General features: G+C 43.9%; 1 protein-coding gene across 4 annotated transcripts in view; it reads right to left on the minus strand.

Moving 5' to 3' along the window:
- Nucleotides 1-23180, minus strand: part of PPP1R12B (protein phosphatase 1 regulatory subunit 12B) — a 127427-nt gene that overhangs the window by 37764 nt on the left and 66483 nt on the right. For all 4 annotated transcript variants that reach the window (XM_059830981.1, XM_059830979.1, XM_059830980.1 and 1 more), the window contains 5 exons: nt 11576-11666; nt 10949-11119; nt 10032-10215; nt 9378-9490; nt 7741-7785 (listed from right to left, as the gene is read on the minus strand). In XM_059830981.1, coding sequence (XP_059686964.1) covers nt 7741-7785; nt 9378-9490; nt 10032-10215; nt 10949-11119; nt 11576-11666 — 604 coding nt within the window. The remainder of the gene's footprint in view (nt 1-7740; nt 7786-9377; nt 9491-10031; nt 10216-10948; nt 11120-11575; nt 11667-23180) is intronic.

Genomic DNA, 23180 nt, shown 5'->3' on the forward strand with positions numbered 1-23180 from the left:
ACAGTGCTGCAGCAATGGACTCCTGTTAGAGACAGATGTGGCAGTCGCTACTTTGCCAAAAATAAATGCCTCCGAGACCACAGATTTGATTCCATTCAAGGCTGTAAATGCAACCACGGTTACAAACCCAGAGGCCTGGGGCAACCCCAGCACTGCGTATTTTCATGCCATGGTCCTCACGATGTCTACACACCAGCAGGAAGACTGATGTCTACAGACAATTTGCTTCATGTCCACCCAAAACCTGCCTCTGTCTTTTCACAGTCAGGCTTCTTTCCCGAACTCAATACCATGTTTCGTTCAAAAAAAGCAGGATGATAAAATCTGGAGAGATGCTTTCCACTGTCCACTCAGAAGTCCAGTGTTGAGCATTGCTCACGCCAAAAATCAAGTGATTTCATCCAGTTACTACCATTAAAGATAAAGCAGTGTTAGAACATAATATTTTCCAGTCGAGGTTGTTCAGCAGTTGCACTCTGCAAGTGTCTACTGACAGGTTCCCTCTTCCTCGATCCAGCTTTCTTGCAAAGGATGAAGAAGCACAAACATGCTGAGTTACAAAGGAGGAATGTAGCAGAAATTTGCAAAGATATTAACAGGCCGTGTCAGGGAAACTGAGAAAGCAAACACTAATATAAGAACCAGATGTAAACATAGCTATTTCAAGCTAAGGGACTTTCCAAAATATGACCTAGAGAAACAGAAATCTCAGGGAACTCACAATAGAGTCATGATCCATTTTGCTCTTTATCTAAACTCATCAGATTGTGCATACCTCCCAGCCGCCCCAGCCACTCCACGGCTATAAAACCTTTCTGTTAGCTCGTCTGTGGAAGCAGCCGGCTGACACAAAGCGATATTCTAGTGCCACTGGCCAAACAGATGTATAACTTCAACACATTGCTATCTAACTATGTTTCAAGCCTATTTCTGGCCTTCCTTCAACAGCAGCAGATTGTGGTGCAAAGGGTTATGTTCACTCCCAAGGATGAAGTCTAGGAGCAATGAAAAAAAGCCTATATATATATATAAAACCAACCCAGAACAGTGCCCAGCATTAGCTATGTGCTAGGTACCTACTATAATAAGTAACAGTAATGTGCCAAGGCGTGAATTAAATCAAAGCTGGTGGGAAATTCCTGCCAGGAAGGACTTCTGCAGCTTAAGGATTCTCCATCTTGACCTACCAAATAATGAAGTAGCTTCTGCCAAATAATGTTACTTCTAGAAGGGAAAACTCCATGTCCAAAAGCAAAAAAACTAACAATGACTTTTTAAATATGAGGCTCTTTCTGAAGAGAAGCATGTGGGAGGATATAAACTCAGAACAAAAAATGACCTTTTAAAGACAAGGGGGACAAACAACATCACCACACTTGAATCACTGGAACACACAATTTTTCCTACAGTGGTAGTTTCCAAAGGATATTTTATTGCCAGGGAATTTGACTTCAGTTTTCCAAACAAATTTAGATTACTCTTCAATTCCTTGTTAGCCATCTGGCAATACAGTTTCTGCTTTTTGCTCCTTCTGGATGTATCTGGGAGAGAAATCATTTACTACCTAAACACTGGACTGCACCATTCTGCACGGTACATCCAGGCACCAAGGACTATCGGCTTCAGAGGGGCTTTGCCACAGCGCCACAAAGAAGCATTCACCAGCAGACGGGTGAGAAGGCTAGAAAGGAAGCACCAAGTACAATAGAAGTAGTTGCATCTGCTGAAGCCATCTCCTCTCGCCCATGCACAATTCAGCTACTCTCGAAGAAGGCTGACAGCCGTGTCAACACGACAGCCATTAAGGGCTACCCAGACATCTACTGCTGTATGCGGGGATTTTAATCCAACAGATCAGATTTTTTGGAGGATGTCTTCAACTATATCAGGAGAGGCATCCTCCCTGCAGCCTGCTGGATGAATGACAACAAAGTACGATCATCAGCTCCCAGAGGGGCAGAGAACCTGCTCTAAGTAGTTAAGCAGTTAGAGGTATTTTTCCTTTCCGAAGTTTTGAGCATGTCATGATGAGATAGAGTTTGGCAGTTTCAAACAAAAATTAACATGATGCTCTGTTACATGTATAAGCACAAACATATGCTGTTAACCTTTAAAAAGTCAAAAATTACAAACACAATTAGACATAAAACAATAGTTAGATTTATCCTGTCTTTGGGATATGTTCCAGGGAGCAATGCCTCAGGCCAACGGGTCTAGGCTAGCAGCCACACTGAACGTGACTGGTCCTGCCTCCTGGAGTGGCCGCGCTGCATCCACACTGCACTGGAGGTGGAGAGATGCATACGCGTGGCACTGATCCTGCTGCCACCCTATCCATCACACTGCTCCCAGTTCCTTCTGGGAAGAAAGCAAAAGGATCCTGGGACACCAGTGTGACAGCTGCCAGGTAGGCAAAGGGACAGGGCCCTGGGGTGAAACGGGATAATTTGAACTGACTGCACAGGCCTCCCAGCAGTGCCAGAAAAGCCAAGGTATCCAGTGGGTATCCGATGCATTGCTAGCCTCAGCTCCATTGCTTCAGGAGAAATTACTTGCTGACAACTGAGAAAGATTAGTCACCTTGGACTACACTGAAATTCCAAGAGTAATTTACTAAACAAGAAGTTAAAGCATAAAGTTACCTTAAATAGTTATGAGCCTATGACCTTGTAAATCATTCCTGGAGGACTCGCTATTTTGCTTCATCTTCCTGGGACTCGCAGATCAGATTTTAGCTGGTTTTGTGTTACTCATCTCCATCTCCATCACAGACACTGCTTCACATTACACCTTCCTAATTCAGCAACTCGGTGAATTAGAGGAATTAACCTGAACACATTTAGCTGTAACCCTGTAGTCTACATAACAGACTTGGAGTGCTTGGCTTTAAGCACAAACAATATGTTTTCCCAGAGCTGTAAATAGGAACTGAGCAGCCACGCTGATGATTTAAATGCTGTATCAACAGGGATAGTAGGCAGCAAGTCTGATGTCCTCCTCCAAACACTAAGGTTAAGAAAAACCAACACAAGCATTAGGCTGGAGAACTCATGAGGCAAATCATCTGTGCAGACATGAAAATTTTTTGTAGAAATACTTGCAGAATGAATTTAAATTTCTATAGCGTCTTCCCCCGCACCTCCCAAAGAACCCAGGGCACTCTAAACACAATAAAACTGTTCTTCACCATATTTAAAGCTCTATGGCTAAATGCTAGTGCATGCTCTTGCAGCAATTTTCTGCTTTTTTAGACTCAAGTTTATATTGCTTGTCGTACACATATTAAAGATCTCCTCTCCTCACAGCATACGCAACCCATTATAACATTTTGTTTATAAACAGGACTAAACAGAGCCAATCTCTCACAGCCTTACTTTACACATAATTAAATGCTCTATAATTTAACTATAGTCATGCAAGTGACGCACAGTACCATCTACGTTACCTTGGACATGGGCCAGATGGCTTCCCTCCCACGTCACACTGCATCTATGCTAGAAGTAGATATTCAAGGGTAAAATCAGGGAAAAATACTTGCATCCTTAGGCCCCAAAAGGGCCCCTGGAGTAGTGGCAATAAGACATAGGATGAACAGTACCATATAGCACTGTCTAGATCAAAAGATTTTACTTTCTTATCAGCTAGCAAGAAGTTCACCTATTTTGTTCCCTATTACTAGTCAACTTTCCCTTGTATCTCAGCAAAACAGCGCAGCCCATGAAGACATACCTTACCATATTAGGCAATGCGAGTCCAGAAAGTGGAGGACTTGGAGCCTTCCTTAGCTTAAAAAGACAGTCCACAGGCACATCTACAGCCTGCACAGCACCACGCTTCACCGCGCTGCGCCGGGGAAAGAGGGCAATAGAATAGTGGGATCCGGGGTAGTTGCTAGGACTCCTAGGGCTCCCAATACACGCAGTCTGGCTACGATAGGCAAGTCACAAAACACTAACTAAAGCTATTTCTGATCTTTTAGTTGTTTATCTAATCCATCTTTTAAAAAAGGTAAATAGCATGATTACAAAAGCTAAACTGGAAGTCTCTGTGGAAGATAAAATGCCACTGCAAGCAAAAATATAGGTGAGAAATAGGGAGTCCTGGTTTTGGTACGTTCAAGTTATAACTCCGAAACAGCTATAACATTAAGACATTTCGTTTGCATAAGGAATTTTCCAGTTCATTGGTCTTCCCTTAGAATTCATGGAACCAAGCTTAGAAATTCAGTCCTTCTAAGATAGAGATTTAGTTTTTATTAGTATCCAGTTGCATCTGGTGATTTCATGTTAATAGTACAATTAGGCAGAACACATAATATTTACAAAACAGAGTGGGCTTGAATAGTGTTTTGCAGAATTTAAAATACTTGTGTTTCATAAATCAAAGCATGGGGAGACAAGAACGGAGCTATTTAATACACTTACTGTGATGGTAATCCATAATCCTACGTTTCAGTGTTACTCCTGCATAAAAGTTAATTCCATTAATGTGTCTGGGTTTTATACTGTGCTGTACAGACTGTCCTAGAAGAAGTTTAAAGCTTTCTCTTGATGAACTGTCTAACACACGGGTGAGGCACATTTGTAATGCCACTAAAGAGGAAGGCAAGGAGATAAAACTCTTTAAATGATTACAAATATTCTTCTATTCTGTTATGCATGGTATGTCATTTAAAATACACTTTTCTTCCAAATTGGTTCCCAATTTCTTCTGCTGTGTAATAGTGATGGCAGAAGTCAGGTGTAAGTCAAAGCCAGAAGAGTCAGGGATATGGAAAACCCTCTCCAAAATGTAACATCAAACCGTTCTCTTCAGTCTTCACCATTAGCCTTCAAATGCTGCTTCCCAAACTAGAGCCACTGATTTATGGCTGCACTGATTGTATTGTATTTGTACTCACTGGCTCCACCACAAATGAATGGACGCCGATATTGCACAGTCACTGCCTTGCAGGGAGCAGGAAAGGTTTCCTAATGCCAGCCTACCCACACGGCTCAGACTGGCACTGCTAACGGGATCTTTCGGACTCTCATAATTTTTTCATTTCTGAGAAACAGAGACTAGACTGTGGCCAAACGTTTTCCCCCCACCTCTGGTTTGAGCTCGGGTTTCCCCAGACCGAACAAAGGCTCTATCCTCTACACATCCATCCCAGTGGAACCACGCAAAAAACTCTCCTAAAGCTGCTTCCCCAGAGGCTTTTTCCAGCTGAAGTCCTTGTGCCCTTGAACATTTATTCCACAATAAAACTTTGTCTGCTCTTCCAACTTTCCACAACGCATCCAAGGAGTCTGCATCACAAGGAGAAAGGCGGGGTTGGTTGGTAGCAAAACATATGAAGGTTGCCTGACACATCCTATTACGAGACTGCTCGCAGTTGCCTAAAACTCAGCCAAAGCGTCTGGGCTGCTTTCCCACGCTGGTGCTCATAAGTTTCAGCCAAAATAATACATCCACTTCTGAGAATTAGAACAACATGTATTTGCTCCTTTTTCAAAAATTGCGTCTACCTTTCCTTTGCTAATCTCCAGCGCTGCATTGTTTGGTGGAGGGAATTAGAGTAGGGCCTTTTTTGGCTCCCGTGAAAATCTTCCTAATTATCAGCCAAGATAGAAACACTGGAGGGGAAAAAAATAACTGCTCATATAAAATTGGGAGAGTCTTTGGGGTCTGCAACTAAAATGGGACACTTCAGTGTGTTCAAATTCACAACTCTGATGGTGGCACCTGCTATTCGAAAATTATTATTATTATTATTATTATTGATGATTATTAATTGTACTACCTGCTTGGTACTAGAACCAAAAGCAAGAAGCTGCTCCGTGGCTCTTGCCAAACTGATGGCCAGTTAGCAGGACAGAAGTCTCTCTGATTTGGATGTAAAATAAACCAAGGAAGACTGACCAAGCGACATGATGCTGGAGGCATGCAGTAAAGAAAATGAACTGGAAACGGGATAAAAACAAGAGGACTGGGAGAATGGGAAAAACAGCACCAGCAGACTGGAAGGAGAGTCTAAACCAGTCTAACGTACGTGAGGTGTGTAAGAAAATGGGACTTGTGCCACAAAGCACGTGTGCAAAGGGGCCAAGGGAACTGAAGGGAAGTTGCTCCGCTATTAGATGGGAACTCACAAGAAATTTGTGGGAAGTATCAGACAAAAGGATTCCTTGCTATTAGTTTGGGGAAACCCAGCATCATTAATTGTAAGAGATTCAGTGGCCCTGAATTTTTGGGCAGGAACATATGGTGGGTTCTTATGAAGTAGTTTACCCATTTACAAGAGCAGTTGAGTACTGCGCTCAACAGAGTTTTCAGCAATTTTAGGACTAGACTCTAGGAAGTCCCCAAACCTGCAGCATCAGATACTCTTTTGTCTTAATTTAGCTAATCTGGGACAACTTCCCAGATGAACAAGACATTCCCAGCAAGTCCAAAACATGACCGCTGGAAACAACGTGTCCCTATTATTATTACTTTTTACACATTACAAAATACTCCTCCTTCAGTCTTACTGTGAGACGGCAGAAATGTCAAAACAATTTTAAGGACGATAAATGGCTGAATCTTTCATGCAGGGTTAAGTGGAAGACTTAACGAAGCTGTGTACCGCCATGTACAGAAACTCCCGTGGGAAGAGCTGGGCTACTTGAAGCAGGTGGTGCTTCTGCGGAAAGGAATATGCTGCTTTTCACATTGCAGAATAAGCATTGGGAAAGCAAAGGCTGGCACTGAAAGATAAGGACATGCTGAGAGCCATCCCAGCACCGTCTAAGTCTCCAGCCCCCACAAGGCTCACCATGACTTGACCCCATTTTGACTGAGTATTGCAAAAAGAAAAGCAAAAATATACTCTGAAGTATATTCAGATTCAAATTTTCAGCAAAGAACCGGTTAATTTCAATAAAATGATGCTTCAATCACTACTGAATTGCAAAGGATGTGGAAGGGCTACCGTAAGTTCAACACTTTCTGGCAAAGACTGAACGTCACACAAGCAGGCTGACCCCTACGCAACCTTAAATTTGCTATTTTTCCCAGGTGTTGCACATCATGCTTTAATAGTCTGGAAATGTATTAGCTTTAACATTGTCAGAGTAAGTCATGTTGACAGGCTCGAATGTGTTGTAGACAAAGACAGACAAAACCAAAAGAAACCAAGGCAATTTGGAAGGACTCAGTTATTACAAAAGGAAAGAAAGGGCCTCGAAGGATAGCGAGACTATTGCAAGAACTCGGGAACAATGGACAATCTCTGATGTGTTGCTTGCCAAGACAATTTCCCACAAGAAAACAAATCCATGAGGAGACAAGAGCGCAGATTTTAGAAATACAAAACATACTGTCCAAAATAACAGCGTCAGGGCAATTCTGAGATACAAGGTCATGCGCCTTCCTCAGGACACCCGACAGCCACGCTCCCCAGCCATCACAGCTTCTGACAGCGCTCTCAGTAAGGCGCTCACCCCTGCTTCTGCTCCAGTCCCTCCCGGCTTGAGAACTGCCTATGCAGCTCTCGAAGAGCCAACTTTTGAAATTAGGCCAGTCTGTAGATATTCTTTATCTTTCAGATGAGAAATCAGTAAGTAATTTGCTACTCAGAACTACCTCCCAGTTCGTACTCAGCTCCTGAACAGAGCCTCAACCTCTGGTATAAACAAAAGTAAAGCCATAGAAGACTTCTCGCCACCAACACTCAAGAGTGAAACACCAACTATTTAGACATATGTTTTCACTTACCCGAGTTTCCTTCACTTCCTCATTTCCATCAACTTCATCATCATCCTAGGAAGAAAAGCAAACAATATAATTAGGCAGCCTTGGAGACAACAAAATTTTATCACGGGAAGATAATGTATTGCTTATGATTTGACGTTAAAGCTAAGACCATGTCTTTCCAAAGAAATGCCTGTCTAGATGCTTTTGGCTGATTATCGGATAAGATTTGGTAACCTAATGGCCATTTAGAAGATCTTGGTACTGAGGACAGAATCACTCTCTTGAGACGGCTACTGCAATTTGCATGCTCCTGAAGAGTCAGCAGGAGGAACACTTAAAATACTTAGGGAACTTAGGGAATCCTTAAAATACTTAGGGAACAAACGCTGTGACACTGGGGAAGACTGTGTATCTGAAATGTTGACATAATATTGACTTTCAAAGAATATCCTCCAGTTCAGATAGACTCCAGGAGGAAAGACTAGCCATCCCAGATAGCTTGCGCTTATGCAGCCTCTCTGTAACCCAGTGCCTCTTTGTAACAGCTCCAGGATTTCATGGAGCAATGGTAAACTACCATGGCATCACATCCGACTCCATACTGAACTCAAGGTATTTCAGAAGTTGTAGCTGCAGTTTCTTATAGAGACAACGAGGAAATGAACTAAAACTCTAAGAAGTGATTTGCCTTCTGCTCTGAAGCTAGTAATATTGCTACAATGATCCAGTAGACAACTGGGCAAGCTGTAAAGCATTTAACTAAAAAAAAAAAAAAATTATCACATTTGGCATGCAAGTGAAAAAATGTAAGAATTGTTTGAAAATAATAAAAAGGGGGTGTTTGCTGCAAGTCTTTCAATAGAAAATCTGAGGTTTCCAGCAGGGCCATTCCACTTGTCTCTAACTCCAAATATTCAACATATCTACTGTTGCCACAGGGAAGACCACTGGTTTTTTTTTTTCGTTGTATTGTGCAGGAAGCCTCTACCCCGAGGTGTACGAGGAAGGCTATATGCCATAGCTGGACTAGAATTGCTGCAGACTTCTTAACAATGATTTCATAAGACTTATTCTCTCCTGAAAAAGGTGTCTATTTTCCTACCCGAGTCTCTAACCAAGGTTTGGAGGACTGGATTTCTTCCCTCAGACTGAAGAAATGCTTTTGAAACCAGGACGAAATGAAATGACCATGACACAGACAGCTCTTCTGCATTTACGCTGTGTGTGTTCTCTGGTGCTAGGCAGGGGATCCAGACACAGGTTTTATTCCTCATTGTCTTCCTTTTAGGGGGCCTAAAGCATAGCCAAATTTGGGTTCAGAGTAATTTGAAAATACTTCCAGTGGCTCGTAACCTCCTTCTTCCAAAGAAACTAGACTTCTAATCTCTCTTCTCCCATGTGGGCTCTTTCACAATTCTGCAAGGATTGCACTGATTTATGGCTCAAGAACAGGCTTCCCAGAGCCTGCTGCTTGGGGTTTACATGGGCCAAACAGGATGCAATTCCTTTGGAAGTGCCAGTCTGAAATAGAGTTGGAGAGGGAAGGAGGAATAGGAAATCAACTGACTTGGAAAAAAAATGTGAAGCTTGGAATTGGAAGGAAGTTCACCCTGAATATTACAGAATGAGTTTCTCTTCTCTAAGGAACTCAAACTTACATCTTTTGTTGAGAAAATGATGCCAGTGCCTCTTCGCCTCTCCTTTGGCCGCCGCCTCTCTCGGATTGACTGTTTGTTCGGAGATCTGTCGTCTAAATCCTGATCTTCACACTCTGACCAAGCAAAGAAAGACTGCTTTGGTTTCAGTGATTTACATCTGTGTTTTTGCTAAGGTACTGGGGTTCTTTTCAAGCTGATCAAGGTCATCTTGGCTTGTGTTATATTACAAAGGAGTTATTAAAGTAGTGCCCTACTACATCTGGTTACTCACACTCCTTCCTTTATCAGAGCCCAGAGAGATTACCCTGGCTGTCAGCTCTCCCAAATCATCCTGACTTACTCCTTTTCTGAGGACAAACTTTAGAATCGCTCCCCCAGCTCTAAGTTCTAAACGCTCCATGGATTACTATCTTATTTACTCATCCAAAAATGGAAAACATCCTTTTATCCCTCCCTGTTACAAGCAATAGGAAGTATCCTACATTAGGATTTCCATTCAAACAAATAACATTTGTTTGGTGAGGTGGCAGCTCCCCATACCGCTCCCCTCAGAACAACAAGTAAACTTATTCTCTCTGTCTGTACACACTGAAAGTTCTAAAACTCATGAAAATCCCTGAGTTTTGACTGTTCTTCATTCTCCTGGGTACATACCATTTTTCTCCATTTCTGTGGCTGCACCTCTGAAATCTGCTGGATTCACAGAGTCAAGACCTAGATACTTATTTGTTCGAGTCAGGTATGAACTTGTATAAAGGAGAGGTGCTGACGTTGAAGGAGATACAGGTGTCGTAGGTTTGTCTGGTTGTACTGGGCACCTTAATCGCCGATAGACAGTCTACAAACAAGGAATCATGACAAAAAGTTAGGAGAATGAAGAGGAACTAGCAAATTTGGGATTTCAGGGAACTGGGTAATCTTTTAGAGTGTAATGTTTTCTTTGCTGCTGCTGGAAGTGATCACCTCCATCCACCAGATCAGGTTCAATCCATCAGACTGGGATGAATATTAAAAGCACTGTACTGCTGCAATGTGAGAGCACCTTCCCACTGCTGGGAAGTCTGGGATCAATCTCTTTGTTCCTACAGCCAATGGCAGGGCAAACAAGTTATCTCACAGAAACGAATGATTTAGAGTCAAATACCAGAAGGGATGGCAGGGGGACAAAACTGGTCTCTCTAGCTTTCTATTACAACACAGAAAATCTGGAAAAATATGAACACAAAGCCTCAGTCCAGTCTGCACAGCAAGGATGGATCCAGGCCACATTTCTATCATTAGCTTTCTCATTCCACTTTCTGTGATTTACACAGTTTTGTTTTCTGGCAAGACACAGAAAAGTGAAATTCCCAGCAGAGAACAAAGGAACAGCTAACCTCTAACACCTACATAATCCACATCCCTTGTGCAGATTGCTGAGGTGAGGTACTACTCCTCAGTATTACTTCTTTCCAGCAAGTCTGCCCCCCCTAAAATAAACAGACATCCCCAGAAGAATTTCTCCTGATCTCAGCTATCCTAAATGGTTTCATTAACTCTGAAACAATGGGAAGCGAGGCCAGGAGGATCACCTCCTCATCTGTATTTCTGCTCCACCGTGACCGGGTCTCCGGCCTCTCGCTGCTGTCCACAGCAGGCTCAGTGCTCTCAGCTTTCTCGCTTTGCTGTTCCTGAGCTTGCCGCTCTGCCCGAGACCGGCTGAAGGTTCGCTCTGCCTCCTGAAGGTCTGTCAGTGTCACACCCTGGAAAGAAATTAAAAGAGAGAATTTTTAAATTTATGCAATTAGATTTCAAGTCTTCCAGGTCAGTTAAAAACGCACAGCATGCTTATACCTGGCGAGGCTAATGTTTCGTCTCTATGCTAACAGAAAGAAAAGAATTCTGTTGCCTTTAACACATTTCTCAGCATACCGACATAATCACTGACTCAAAGCAGCCCAAACACACATGATCAAGCCACAAACTAAAGGGCAGGTATACTGCAGAAATGAAAACTTTGAAATCTAACTCATGTATACTTGGGGGAGTATTTTGTAATAACTGTTTGCAGGAACTTTTCCCAGAACCTCTCCAACACAGTGTGAGGGCAGACAAGCCCCTCGTCCTAAGTAGTAATATAAGAGCAAAAGAAAATCTTGCCTGCCTATTCATCAGCTCTCTTCATCCTACACACCAGCATGAGTATTTCCACTCTTTACCTGCGTAGACCTACGAGTCTGCCGGGCCTGCCTGGATCGTGCCTTCCTCAGTGATTCTGCTTCCTCATCCCGCACTGGAGTCAGATATGACCTGAAAAAAAAGGGCAGAAGAGGTTAAAATAAAACCAGATGCTCTGCCTTCCTGTCTCTGCAAGCTCCGGAGCTGAGATATTATTCTCTTTCATACAGACAAAAATAATTTTAGCTCCATCTACCAAGACTACTGTCATCTTCTGCTTTGGGACAACTGTTCTTTGACCATATGATACACAAATGCTCGCATTACGTTCTCTGTAGAGTCTCTAAATAAACTCTTTAGTGTCTGACATGTTCTATTAAAAAAAGGTGCAACTATTTATTGTATTATTTGCCCCATTCCATGTCTTATTGCATCATTAGGAAAAAAAACCCAAACCCCAAACCACCTCTCACTCAGATAAAGATCTGAAGAACAGAAATCCTGTGCTGGCACATTCCTCAGACCCTCCTTCCTGTCATTGTATTCATGATCATATTCCTGCAATCTGCTGTCTTCATCAATATGAAACCCATGATGCTAGAAACCAGCTGAACTGCAGACATCTTATAAAGACAAAATGCCTTGGAAAAAAGCTGTGAAATTAAAGAAATGACCTTCACACACTGGAATAAACAGAGTCCTTAATACTGAAAAACACACAGTTAAAATACAGAGCTGGTCACCACTAGATTTCATTAAACTGGGGAGATTTCAAAAGAATTATTTCACATGAAAATATATAAACTGAACTCTCTGCACTGGCATTCACTGTGGAGGAACTGGAGAGGAATTGGGCAGTGCTCCCGCAGAGTCAGGGATCGCACAGCAGTAAGTCTGATTTCCATGTTGGTGGAGTGGCTTCCATCTTAGGAAAGATTAATTAGATTGGACTCTTCAGCCTCGTTAATAGGGAATGATTATTAACACTGTCTCACTGTACAAGGATGAGGGTGCCTGAAATGCAATGTTCTTTTGTAGGTCTGTCACTGCCACAGGTTAACAAGGTTATAAAAAAATCTAGGTACGTTCAAAGAATAATTAGCCAAGTGAGGGATTAAGATCTATCAAGGAATACGCTTACATTGTCCTTGGACTCTTTTCCAGGTTCTCACTACAGACCACTCTCACGGAAAAAGTAATGGGCTGAACAGATTTTGCATCTGATCCAGTAAGTTAAGGCATTTATTAGAAAGATTACTAACTTTGCTGCACTATGACAAAAGCTCAAAGAATCACAAAATCTGGACCATTCCAAAATATCTACCACGATGGCTTTTATCCACCGTCACCATCTTGTGTTCAGCGCTGATTTAGGTGTGGAGCCAAACACAGACTGACCTCCAGCGCTCAGCAGAGACCCATCACTAACGGGGGGTTCCTCGGGCTATTTGGAGGCGCACCCATCGGAGCGAGGCACCTCGCACTTCAAGTGCTGGTGGGGCACATGTGAGAGTCTTCTCACCTAAAACTGCTGTAAGTATTTGACCGATAAATCATGCCCTGATCTCCAAAGACTACAAGGAGAGTGCGAAGGATCGATCGCCCGTGCTGGAGATGCCTGCACTGCAGACTTCTGGAGGAGATGAATCATGCTCTGGGAGCTGGCTACAATGGAGACGTCTACATCCGAGCTGGCCAGGCTCACCGAACTGCACTTCCAGGGGGCAATTTATCACCTTCAGAAAGAGCCTCCAGCACAGATCATGTGAAGGCATTGCGGAGGAGCTCATTGCTTCCCATTGATTATCCAGACAGACACACTAGCTGTGATGGATACGCCAACACGGGAAGCGCCTAAAATTCAGAGGGATGATTGCCTCCCAAGAATTTGCTGTTTCATGAACAAAAAAGCTGTTGTTTGATGAGTGAAAGCGGTGCAACTCCTAATTTTGCAGACAAGTAGTTCTCTTCTGCTCTCCTTTATGCAGTGCATACGTGCTACCCAGGTAATGGCGCATTAAGGAAAAAACAAGCATTTACTGCAGCTTTTGACACAAGTAGAATAGCTGCTATTTGCACAGCATCCAGAAGTAATAAGCCACCTACAGGAGGAATGCATTTGCAAAATATACTGCAAATTAAGTTCAGAGCAGTAGTAAAAAAAAAATAAGAGTCCCCAAAACATACAAACCAAGTAAATTTGTAGCTAAGTAAGGTGGATGGTTTACTGCAACAGCTTTGAATCAGTGGAATTTACGTCTCATACTCTACAACAAGGACACGGTGGGGACTAAGAGGAGGAAAGATGAGACCTGCCTTTGCCCGAGGAGGAACTCAGCTCACATGACAGCACGTATGCAGTGGGCCACATTGTGCTTGTTCAGGAACACTCCTGGTACATGTGAGCAACACGAGATCACGCTTACAGCAGCTGAAGTACTTCTGCACACAACAGAAAACAATACTGAACTCCATGCCACAGGGTGTGGGAGAGGACAAAACAGATTTTCAAAATAGTTTCAAAAAAGGTTAGGCCAATCCGTGGAGAAGAGGTCAGTGTCAGCTACCGAACACGAAGCTGGGCACGCTGCTGCTGAGCCATGAGGAGGGCTTCGCGGCAGGCTCAGAAGAGGCAGGTTTGCAGGAGCACAGCAAGGCTGCGGGATTTCCCTCGTTTCAGCATTTACTACAACTTTTGCGTACAGATACAGCAAGAGGAAAACCATTTTGTGTCTTACCCCGTTATCCTCCCAGACTTTTTTCCTCTCCTCTCCAAGAATTTATATAAAAATAGGAATATGTTAAAACATCATTAGCAATTTTGGGTGTCCAACCTGTAACAGGGATTTAATCTTCAGACGAGCACATTTTGCAAGTCAGAGTGGCTCAGTTTGGGCTGCAGTCTTTATCGATTGCTCACTTTTAGTTTCTTTCCATTTACACAGTTCCCCCACTTCTTGGAGCTCACCCAAAGCCATTTTACAAGCATGAGATAAGTGAATTTTCTGAAACAAGTCGGCAGAGCCACTGCACAGTGACATAGCTGGTTTCTCCAAGTAAGCAGCTACAGCCTTTTCCTGGTGATGAAAGAAGGTGGCCGTGCTGTAAATATTTCAAATGCAAAGAGCAGACACTGTACCTGATGGCAGCTCAACCACATTTTTGCTCTGCTTGGTGGGGTTTTCTGTGTTCTGTTTTTTTCTTTAGGGGCGGGAAGGAGGGTAAAGACAGATTTTGCAATTTGAGGTGATGCTTTACTTTGCTTACAAGCTGAATTTTAAAGAGACCTGAGTGTGCTAAATAGGATGGAAGAAAGAAAGAGAGAACAAATTCACTGAAAGGAGATGGCAAGTCTGATGCAGTCACAAAGCAAGGCTGGGCTGGACGACAGAGGGAGAGCAATACACTGCTCTCCAAAGCAGAAAAATTGCAGATCACAGCAAACTGCAGGGGACAGACAGCAAATGGGGGACGAGGCAGTCTGTAAACAATCCACAGAGTTTTTAATTATGTTTTCAAGAAACCCATTGCTTGCTGAAGTGCAGTATCTATGTGATCCTATTAATGCAAGCAAACATCACATGATCCAAGCAGATCTTCAAAGAAAGGGTTCTATGCGCTGTATTTTCTTGCAGTAAGCTTTCTCTGAGAAGTATATGAAATAAGAGCAGCCATCATGCCAAGTTCAAAGCATGCATAAAGCAGAACAGATTTTTCCCAGAGTTTTGGTTGCAAGTACAAGCAGCAGAATATAAATTGTCAGAGATGCATACGTGAGAGTCAGCCAAAACACTGCAGAAGTTTATAGTTCCCAGAGACAAGTGCATCCTGCTGCCACAAGACAGCTACAAGCTTTTGATTCCTGCATTAAGCTAGAAAGAAGCTGGGAACTGAATGATGAATCCGGCTCCCACTGAATTCTTCCTCTTTTCAAGAAAACACCTATTTTCTCTGTTAACATTTTTAATCAGGACAGTGCAACACAAAGACGGATCCCAGCTACTTTTCACCATCTCAAGGCAAAAGGAGCTGCAATAAAACACTAACAGAAAGAGAGATTCAAAACAGGGCACTAGTAAGCCTGGATATACAAGCTAGTAAACCAAGAATACAAGAACAAATCTGTATGTTAAAGAACCCGTGCCAGAGACAAAAAAAATAATATACTGTGGAGAGAAACCCCTCCCAAGGAAAGGGTAAATGATGCAGAAAAAGAAATTACAATCCCCTCTTAATTGGTGCGCAAATAACAAGAACAGATGATGAATTTCTCCAGGAAATGTAGAAGCTTCTGACAATCTTTTTACAACGCTGGTCTCCTTCCTTTCCTTCCTGAACTGCTTCATGCACTTAGAGATTGAAGTGCAAACACCATTTACCGCCACGTAGAGTCCTTTGGCAGAACAACATCACCCAGTCCCAGAGGGAACACCAAGAAGCTGTAAAACTTGCTGAAGTTTTACATTTTCATGCTTCAGTGACCCAGCACTGGAAAAGCACTTGCCTAAAAGACACTCACCTAAAAGACACCCACCTATGTGTGTCAGAACTTGGCAACAAATTTGGAAGCTAAACATTCATTAAAAGCTAGAGCTGCCCTTTTGTCAAAGCGGATTCAAGGCATTTCATCTTGCTGTCAGCACACCAACAACTGAGATGCACAACCCCATGAGCTGTAGTGGGCCACGATGGGTTTCACCCCATCTCCATCAGGTCCTTCTCCAATAAACCCACGTTCCTGTAGCAAACACAGTAAGCATACGAGTTGGTAGACAGTAACTATAGAGTGGCTCGTCTCTGCAAATGTGGCACTGTTGGTTGTGAGCTGGGGCAATGCTTGATGGGGCTCTTCTATCACAGAATCACTAGGGTTGGAAAAGACCTGTAAGATCATCAAGTCCAACCATCAACCAACACCACCATGCCCATTAAACCATGTCCCACAACGCCACGTCCACACATTCCTTGAACACCTCCAGTGATGGTGACTCCACCACTTCCCTGGGCAGCTTATTCCAGTGTCTCACCACTCTCTCAGTAAAGAAATTTTTCCTAATATCCAGCCTCAACCTCCCCTGGTGCAACTTGAGGCTGTTTCCTCTTGTCCTGTCGCTTGTCACTTGGGAGAAGAGACCAACACCCACCTCACTAAAACCCCCTTTCAGGTAGTTGTAGAGAGCGATGAGGTCTCCCCTCAGCCTCCTCTTCTCCAGACTGAACAACCCCAGCTCCCTCAGCCGCTCCTCATCAGACTTGTGCTCCAGACCCCTCACCAGCTCCGTCGCCCTTCTCTGGACACGCTCCAGCACCTCAATGTCCTTCTTGTAGTGAGGGGCCCAAAACTGAACACAGCATTCGAGGTGCGGCCTCACCAGAGCCGAGTACAGGGGCACGATCCCCTCCCTACTCCTGCTGGCCACACCATTTCTGATACAGGCCAGGATGCCGTTGGCCTTCTTGGCCACCTGGGCACACTGCTGGCTCATATTCAGTCAGCTGTCGATCAACACCCCCAGGTCCTTTTCTGCAGGGCAGCTTTCCAGCCACTCGTCCCCAAGCCTGTAGCGTTGCATGGGGTTTTTGTGACCCAAGTGCAGGACCCGGCACGTGGCCTTGTTGAACCTAGAGGAAAGCCATGAGCAGGAGCCGCTCCACTGGCCCTGACTCCTCTCATCTCAGCCCAAATTCTCTTTTTAGTTTAGGAGTGACTCTGAACTACACTCACTAGACTAGAAACTATAGTGACAGTTTGCTTGGAAGGCAGGACAGACTTTTGGTTCTTCCATCTCTAGATAATACGGGTAAGGGGAGCCAGGCACAGGTTTGGCTTCCTGCACACAAAAAGGCACGTTCAGCATATGGATAGCCATACAGCTATTCAGACTCTAAAAATGTTTGGAATAGCTTTTCTTATGACTACAGTATCACTATTCCAAACAGTGCAGTAATTTCAAAAATCCTTAATGTACATATCTCTCTCTCATACATACATATATACACGCATAAATACATATATATACACACACACACAATGAAAAAAGGAAGACAATAAAAAAACGCCAGCAAAAGCCTCAAGTACTATACTGTTCCCCTGGAAACAACTGGAAAAGTACAGCATCCCAGCGATGCATTCCAACAAACTGGAAATTTGCCATTGGCTAAGAAACTGTTTATAAGCCAGGGGAGGGAAGAGAAGCAAGCACAGGTTTTGCAGGCAACCATGCTGACAGCAGTTCCCAAAATACAATTCCTTAAGTTAGACAATAGAGTATGTACCCAGCAGCAAGTCAATCATTGACAATTACATGGAAACAGTCAGAAAAAGAAACTTTCCTGCTGTCTTATCTAGCAAGCAACAGGTTTCAGTTCCTCACTGTAGTTACCCCTGTGCTAACATGTTCTGCGCATCAGCCCACAGCAACTGAAAATACTCATTAGAGAAACTGCCATGAAAAGTTGGCTGACTATAATTTGAGAAGACGGTTCAAGAGGCAGGAGAGAAGGATAACGTGTCAGACTCTGCAAGTGTTGGAGCTGGGAATGAGGGGAGACACAGCCAGACAATGCTGAGTTATTAAACGAGCTGAGGACAGAGGGATAACAAGATTTCGGGATCATGCTCTTAAAGCGTTTCACAGCTGGCTCAAAAAGACTCAGCTGAGTTTTCACCATTTTGAGGCCTTTCCTTTTCTCCCTCAACTTAGCCCTGGCTGTTGTGAGCTGCCATTGTGTTTCAATCTGGACTGTGAATTCTCAACTCGTGAACATTTAAATGTCTGAATTTCAATCATCTATTTACACTATGATTAACAGGTTAACAAGCACAAGATAAAATTCTTTATTTGCAACAGCTTTGCTTTGCTCAACACGTTCAGGTGCTGATCCGGGAGATTAAGAGACTTGTGATCTTTGTCACTTGTTAATCAAAAGAACAAGTACCCTTTATCCCTCCTCAAAACTCACACTGTGATGTGATGTTTACAATGGGTTGAGGTTACACGTACGGCAGCTGATGCTCTAAGAATACTTTCCATCATATAGTTCTTGATGATTTTGCGTGCGCTTTCCCCATCTGCCCACGTTCACCTCTTTGTATGCCCTTCAGAAAGCGGAACCACTCCGTTTGTGCCGTATCCCTACGGCAGCTAGCTCAATACACGTCCCCTGCAGGCTGGACTACTGCAATGCAAAGAAGTGAGCAGTGCTCTAATTGCAGACGCAGGTGGGCACGCAGCCCTGCTCACTCTCAGCCCCAGGTGCTCTGTATTTCCTCTGCCAGAAGAGGAAAATACAGCCTTGGTACCTACTGAGAACTCAAAGGTTTGGGGCTGGGGAAGATAGCACATAGATTGGAAGCTTTTAAATGATCAATGTTACCCCTTTGCATTAATTAATACCACTCGGCATCTCATGATAAAAAGTGAAACAGCAACAAACATCACAGTGATCACATTCCTTAAACTGGCTAGCTCATCTGGAGAAGGCTTGCTGTGGTTGTGAACCTAGACCTTTAAAGTTCTTCCAGAAAAAGGGAAAATGTACTTGTTTAAAAACAAAAAAAAAAAATCCAGCAAATTTTTCTGCAAGAGCAAAGCAAAGAGTGCTGCAAACACAAAACAGTGCAACACCTTTTCCCTGCCGAACTTCCCCTTAGTTACCGAATGCGTTAGTTGTGGCCATCACAAGTGCAAAGCTTTCCAGGCTGGAATATTCTGAAATTGGTTTGTGTTCAGCATAGGACATTAGGTGTCAATATACTATGCTGCGCAGTTTGTCATTGCGTCATGGAACAACGCGCACTACTGTCTGCAGTCCTCAGAGGCTGAATCTTTGCATTAAAAAAAAATTGCTGCATGGAACAGAAGGGGACGAAACTCCATCTCCTGCCAGCTGATGAACAAAATGAAGGCAAAGCTGCGAGTGTCCTGCCTCTGTCACTATTTCTCTTTCTCATTTTCAAGTGAGCCAACACAATTTGACATTTTAAACAACCTCAAGCAGATCTATTACAGCTTTCCCAAAAGCTAGTTTACACAGTGAAACAGGGCAGGAAATCCCTGAAGAAAAAAAAATTACTCAGCAAAAACCTGAATATTTAGGAAATTGCCTTTTGCAACTGAAAAAAAAAATACAAATCAAAACTTGATGGTGATAAAGAAGATTCAGCTATTGAACTAGATAAACTGTAGGAGAAATGCTCACTTGGCAAGCACATCCGAGCAGCCTTCGACCGCCACCTCGTGGAAGCAGCCACTGAAGAGATGAAGAAGATCATAAATCAGCCCCAGCTGAATTACAGAAAACGTCACCGAACATTAATAACGTATAAAAGATTTCCATTTCCTACTGAGCTAAGATTGCAATTTCTTAGCATGAGGCAGTGGCTTTGGTTCAATTTCAAATGTCCACTATTCTCAGGGACAGAAGATTAATTAAGTTTGCTCAAAAACTTTTCCTATAGAAATCCCAGCGTGGCTACCTGGCTTCCTTGGCTTCTCCACCTGTAACATCCACGGATGTTTGCTGTGGAGCAAAGAAATTAACAGAATAGCTGATTTTGTGCTCTGAGCTCTCAACTGTATGGTCACACAGTATCTCTACAAATATTTTGGATACATTCTTTAGTTTAATAGCCATTTTTGGACACGGAAAAGTATTTGAACATGGTGAAGTTAGTAAATGCCCACACCCCGAACATCCAGGTAACGGTACCCAGATGGAAGCGGAGCCCTGGCTGCAGAACTTGCCATCAGACAAATATGCTGTTAGACACAAGGATTAAATACGTGAAACATGTCAGTGGTTACAATTAGTAAGTAAAGAGGAATTGCAGACAAATTTTGCATGTAGACAGGGATGGGGAAAGGCAGTTTTACCTTCTGCTTGCTCCATGCTGTCAAGCTGCAGTTCTTTTACATTGGTTAGCTCAAGTGGTCCCTGCTTCGTTTCCTTGACCATTCCTGGAGGATCCCACATATATTCCTGCTTCGAGTTAGCAGGCCAACCTACAGCCTGGGCTCCTCCGCCCAAAGCAAATGCCAAAATATCCCCCCCCCCTCCTTCCCCTGAGCACTGGATAAAGTCAGTCGGCAGCTGAGCACGCAGCAGCACACCTGCTCGCCTTCTTTACAGGAAACAAGGCTCAGCAGCAGTGACCCCCATCCCACACCTCGACCTTTTTCCAAATAAAAATGCAGTCTGATTTCTGATACAGCAGGAGCAATCTTGCTTCTTCCCAACATGGACAATCCGATGGCTGGCGGAATTCCTGCCCTCCCACGTCATCTGCACCAGCAGCCTTTTAAAAAAAGGACAACTTTATCTGAAAGAGATTAACTGCAGAAGCATGGCAGATAAACGCTTTCAACAGCAGGTGCCAGATGATTGTTCAGCTCTTCACAAGAGAGAGACCTCTTAACTTTTTGTTGTCCGCTGTGTAGTGTGGACAGGAACCTGTCCCTTGCCATGCAGCGGCGCCTTGCTTGAGTATCCCCACCACCCTGCTTCCCAGCGACCTTTCCCAGGAGAATTAAGACCACTCAGCTTTATGACAGTCAGTGATAAGGATTAGAGAGTCAAATACTACTGGAAAAACCCCAGCGTGGTAGTGAGACAATGCTCACAGCTTCTTCTGCCAGTTCCTCTCAAGTGACATTTAAATATCCCTTGAATGCAAATTCTGTGAGTTTAACCCTTACAGAGATCAGGGTTTCTTATTTTTTTGTCAGATAATAAGGGTTAACAGACATATCGGGCATCCGCGTTCACCCTAGAGGAGTCATGCTCTGAATTTGGACAGGACAAGAATCACGAGGTAAAAGGACTTGCCAAAAATTGTTCATCTAACAGTACTGGTGGAGGAGGATTCCGTTATTAATATATTATTAATATATGCTACTATAATTAGCAGCTGGATCCTTAGAATGAAGGAATGAAGAATGAAAAATAAATTCCTCTTGGGAATGAAGCAGAAAAGAGAAATGTTTGCTAGACACATTTACCTTGCACATCAGTGAACTTTATTAATCTGAAAAAATTTCTAGGGGATACTTTAGAGGGCAAGACGCCAGGCTGAGCACAGCCGTCAGCCCCAAAGCTGCTACGAAAACAAGTCCACCTCACTCCTATTCTTGATTTATCTGAGAAACTGGTCAGAATACATTAGAAAATAAGGAAGAGAGAGACGTGTTTCCTGCCTCTAACAGCTTGCCTGATGGCAAGTGCTACCACCTTGCTGGAACCTTCCTGAGGAACAGGAAGAACAAATACAATTGCAGAATGCCATTGCATAAACAAAGTGGCTGGGGGAAAAAAAAACAAAGGTCAAATTAAAATCCTAATTCTTACAAAACCAGGCCAGATTTCAAATTCAAGAGTGTCCTTTTAAACTGGTCGCACAACTGAGAACACAGACTTGCCTTTCAGAAGTTCTCAGGCAAAGCTCGTCTCACCCCACGTGACAGCTAACCACGAGCCGTGGGCTGCATGGTGGCTTTCCATCTGCCCTGGGAACCAAAGCTTTCCTATAATACGAGAGGCTTTTACGAGACCCAGACCTCCCCGACCCTCCTTTCAGCACCAGATGTCTCGTGGCACAAACCACGTTCCAGCTTGGCAAGACCTCCTGCAGACCCCTCTCCATGCAGAGGGGACCCAGCTCCAAGCAGCCTCCAGCGCGCAGGGAGCCGTGCGACATGGGGAAGCCTCTCAAGAGGGGCTGCAGCGCAGGACTCCCAGGAGAAGATGTGACCACAGAGCCCTGCACTGAAACTACACAGCCAAGGTCGCAGGTGAACTTTGCAAAGGAGCTTTCGGTGGCACTAGAGGCCGCTGTCATCCCGGATGAACGCAGATAATCCAGCAGTGGGCTGCAACCAACAGGACCCCCGAGTCCCCACCACCCGCTTGCGCCAAGCAGAAACCAAAAGGATGTTAGTTTTGCATCAGGAAAAACAGGGTCTACGTGAGATACTGTAGGCACATCCAGGCGCTTGTAATTCACCCTTAGCGGAGCCAGTGCTGTTTTGAGTTCAGCTGGACAAATGCATTTGCAATGGGAGACAATTTGACGCTGGCAGGAGATCAGCAAAATGGCCAAACAGCAACGTTCATCAGTGACTCCAAAATTCCCATGAAAAAGAAAACGAAATTGCCTGGCAAAAATATTGACTCTGGAAGATGGCATGTTTCCAGCCTCTCAGCATCAGCACACCGCAGTGCTGCAGCGGAATGAAGGGAGGCTGAACGTGCAGCTGGGTACATGTAAATATGCACGGCAGCAGCTTGGCTGAACATCCAAGACATATGGCTCGAACACCAGGCAGCGATTCGCCTCGGTCCAGCCAGGTAGACAGACTGCATTGCATTCCTCCAAACTGATGGCTCCTGTGCTGCTGCCTTTTCTGCCTTTTCTTTCCTCCCCTTTGTAACGACACGAAGCATGATTCACACTATTTTTCCAGCTACTGGAGCGTTTGCCGACCAATTTAGCTAGCAAACAAGCAGCAGGTAAAACACCACGGATGAAACGCTATGGTGGGCCAGGGTGAGGCTTGCTGGCCACCAAAGGATGCAAAACAACACTTCAGACCACTTTGCTAGTTGTTCCTCCCCAGACCTAGCAGTCTCTTCTGCTTTAACCTTTCG

The sequence above is a fragment of the Gavia stellata genome, chromosome 30 (genome assembly GCF_030936135.1).
Source record: "Gavia stellata isolate bGavSte3 chromosome 30, bGavSte3.hap2, whole genome shotgun sequence".
Classification (NCBI taxonomy): domain Eukaryota; kingdom Metazoa; phylum Chordata; class Aves; order Gaviiformes; family Gaviidae; genus Gavia; species Gavia stellata.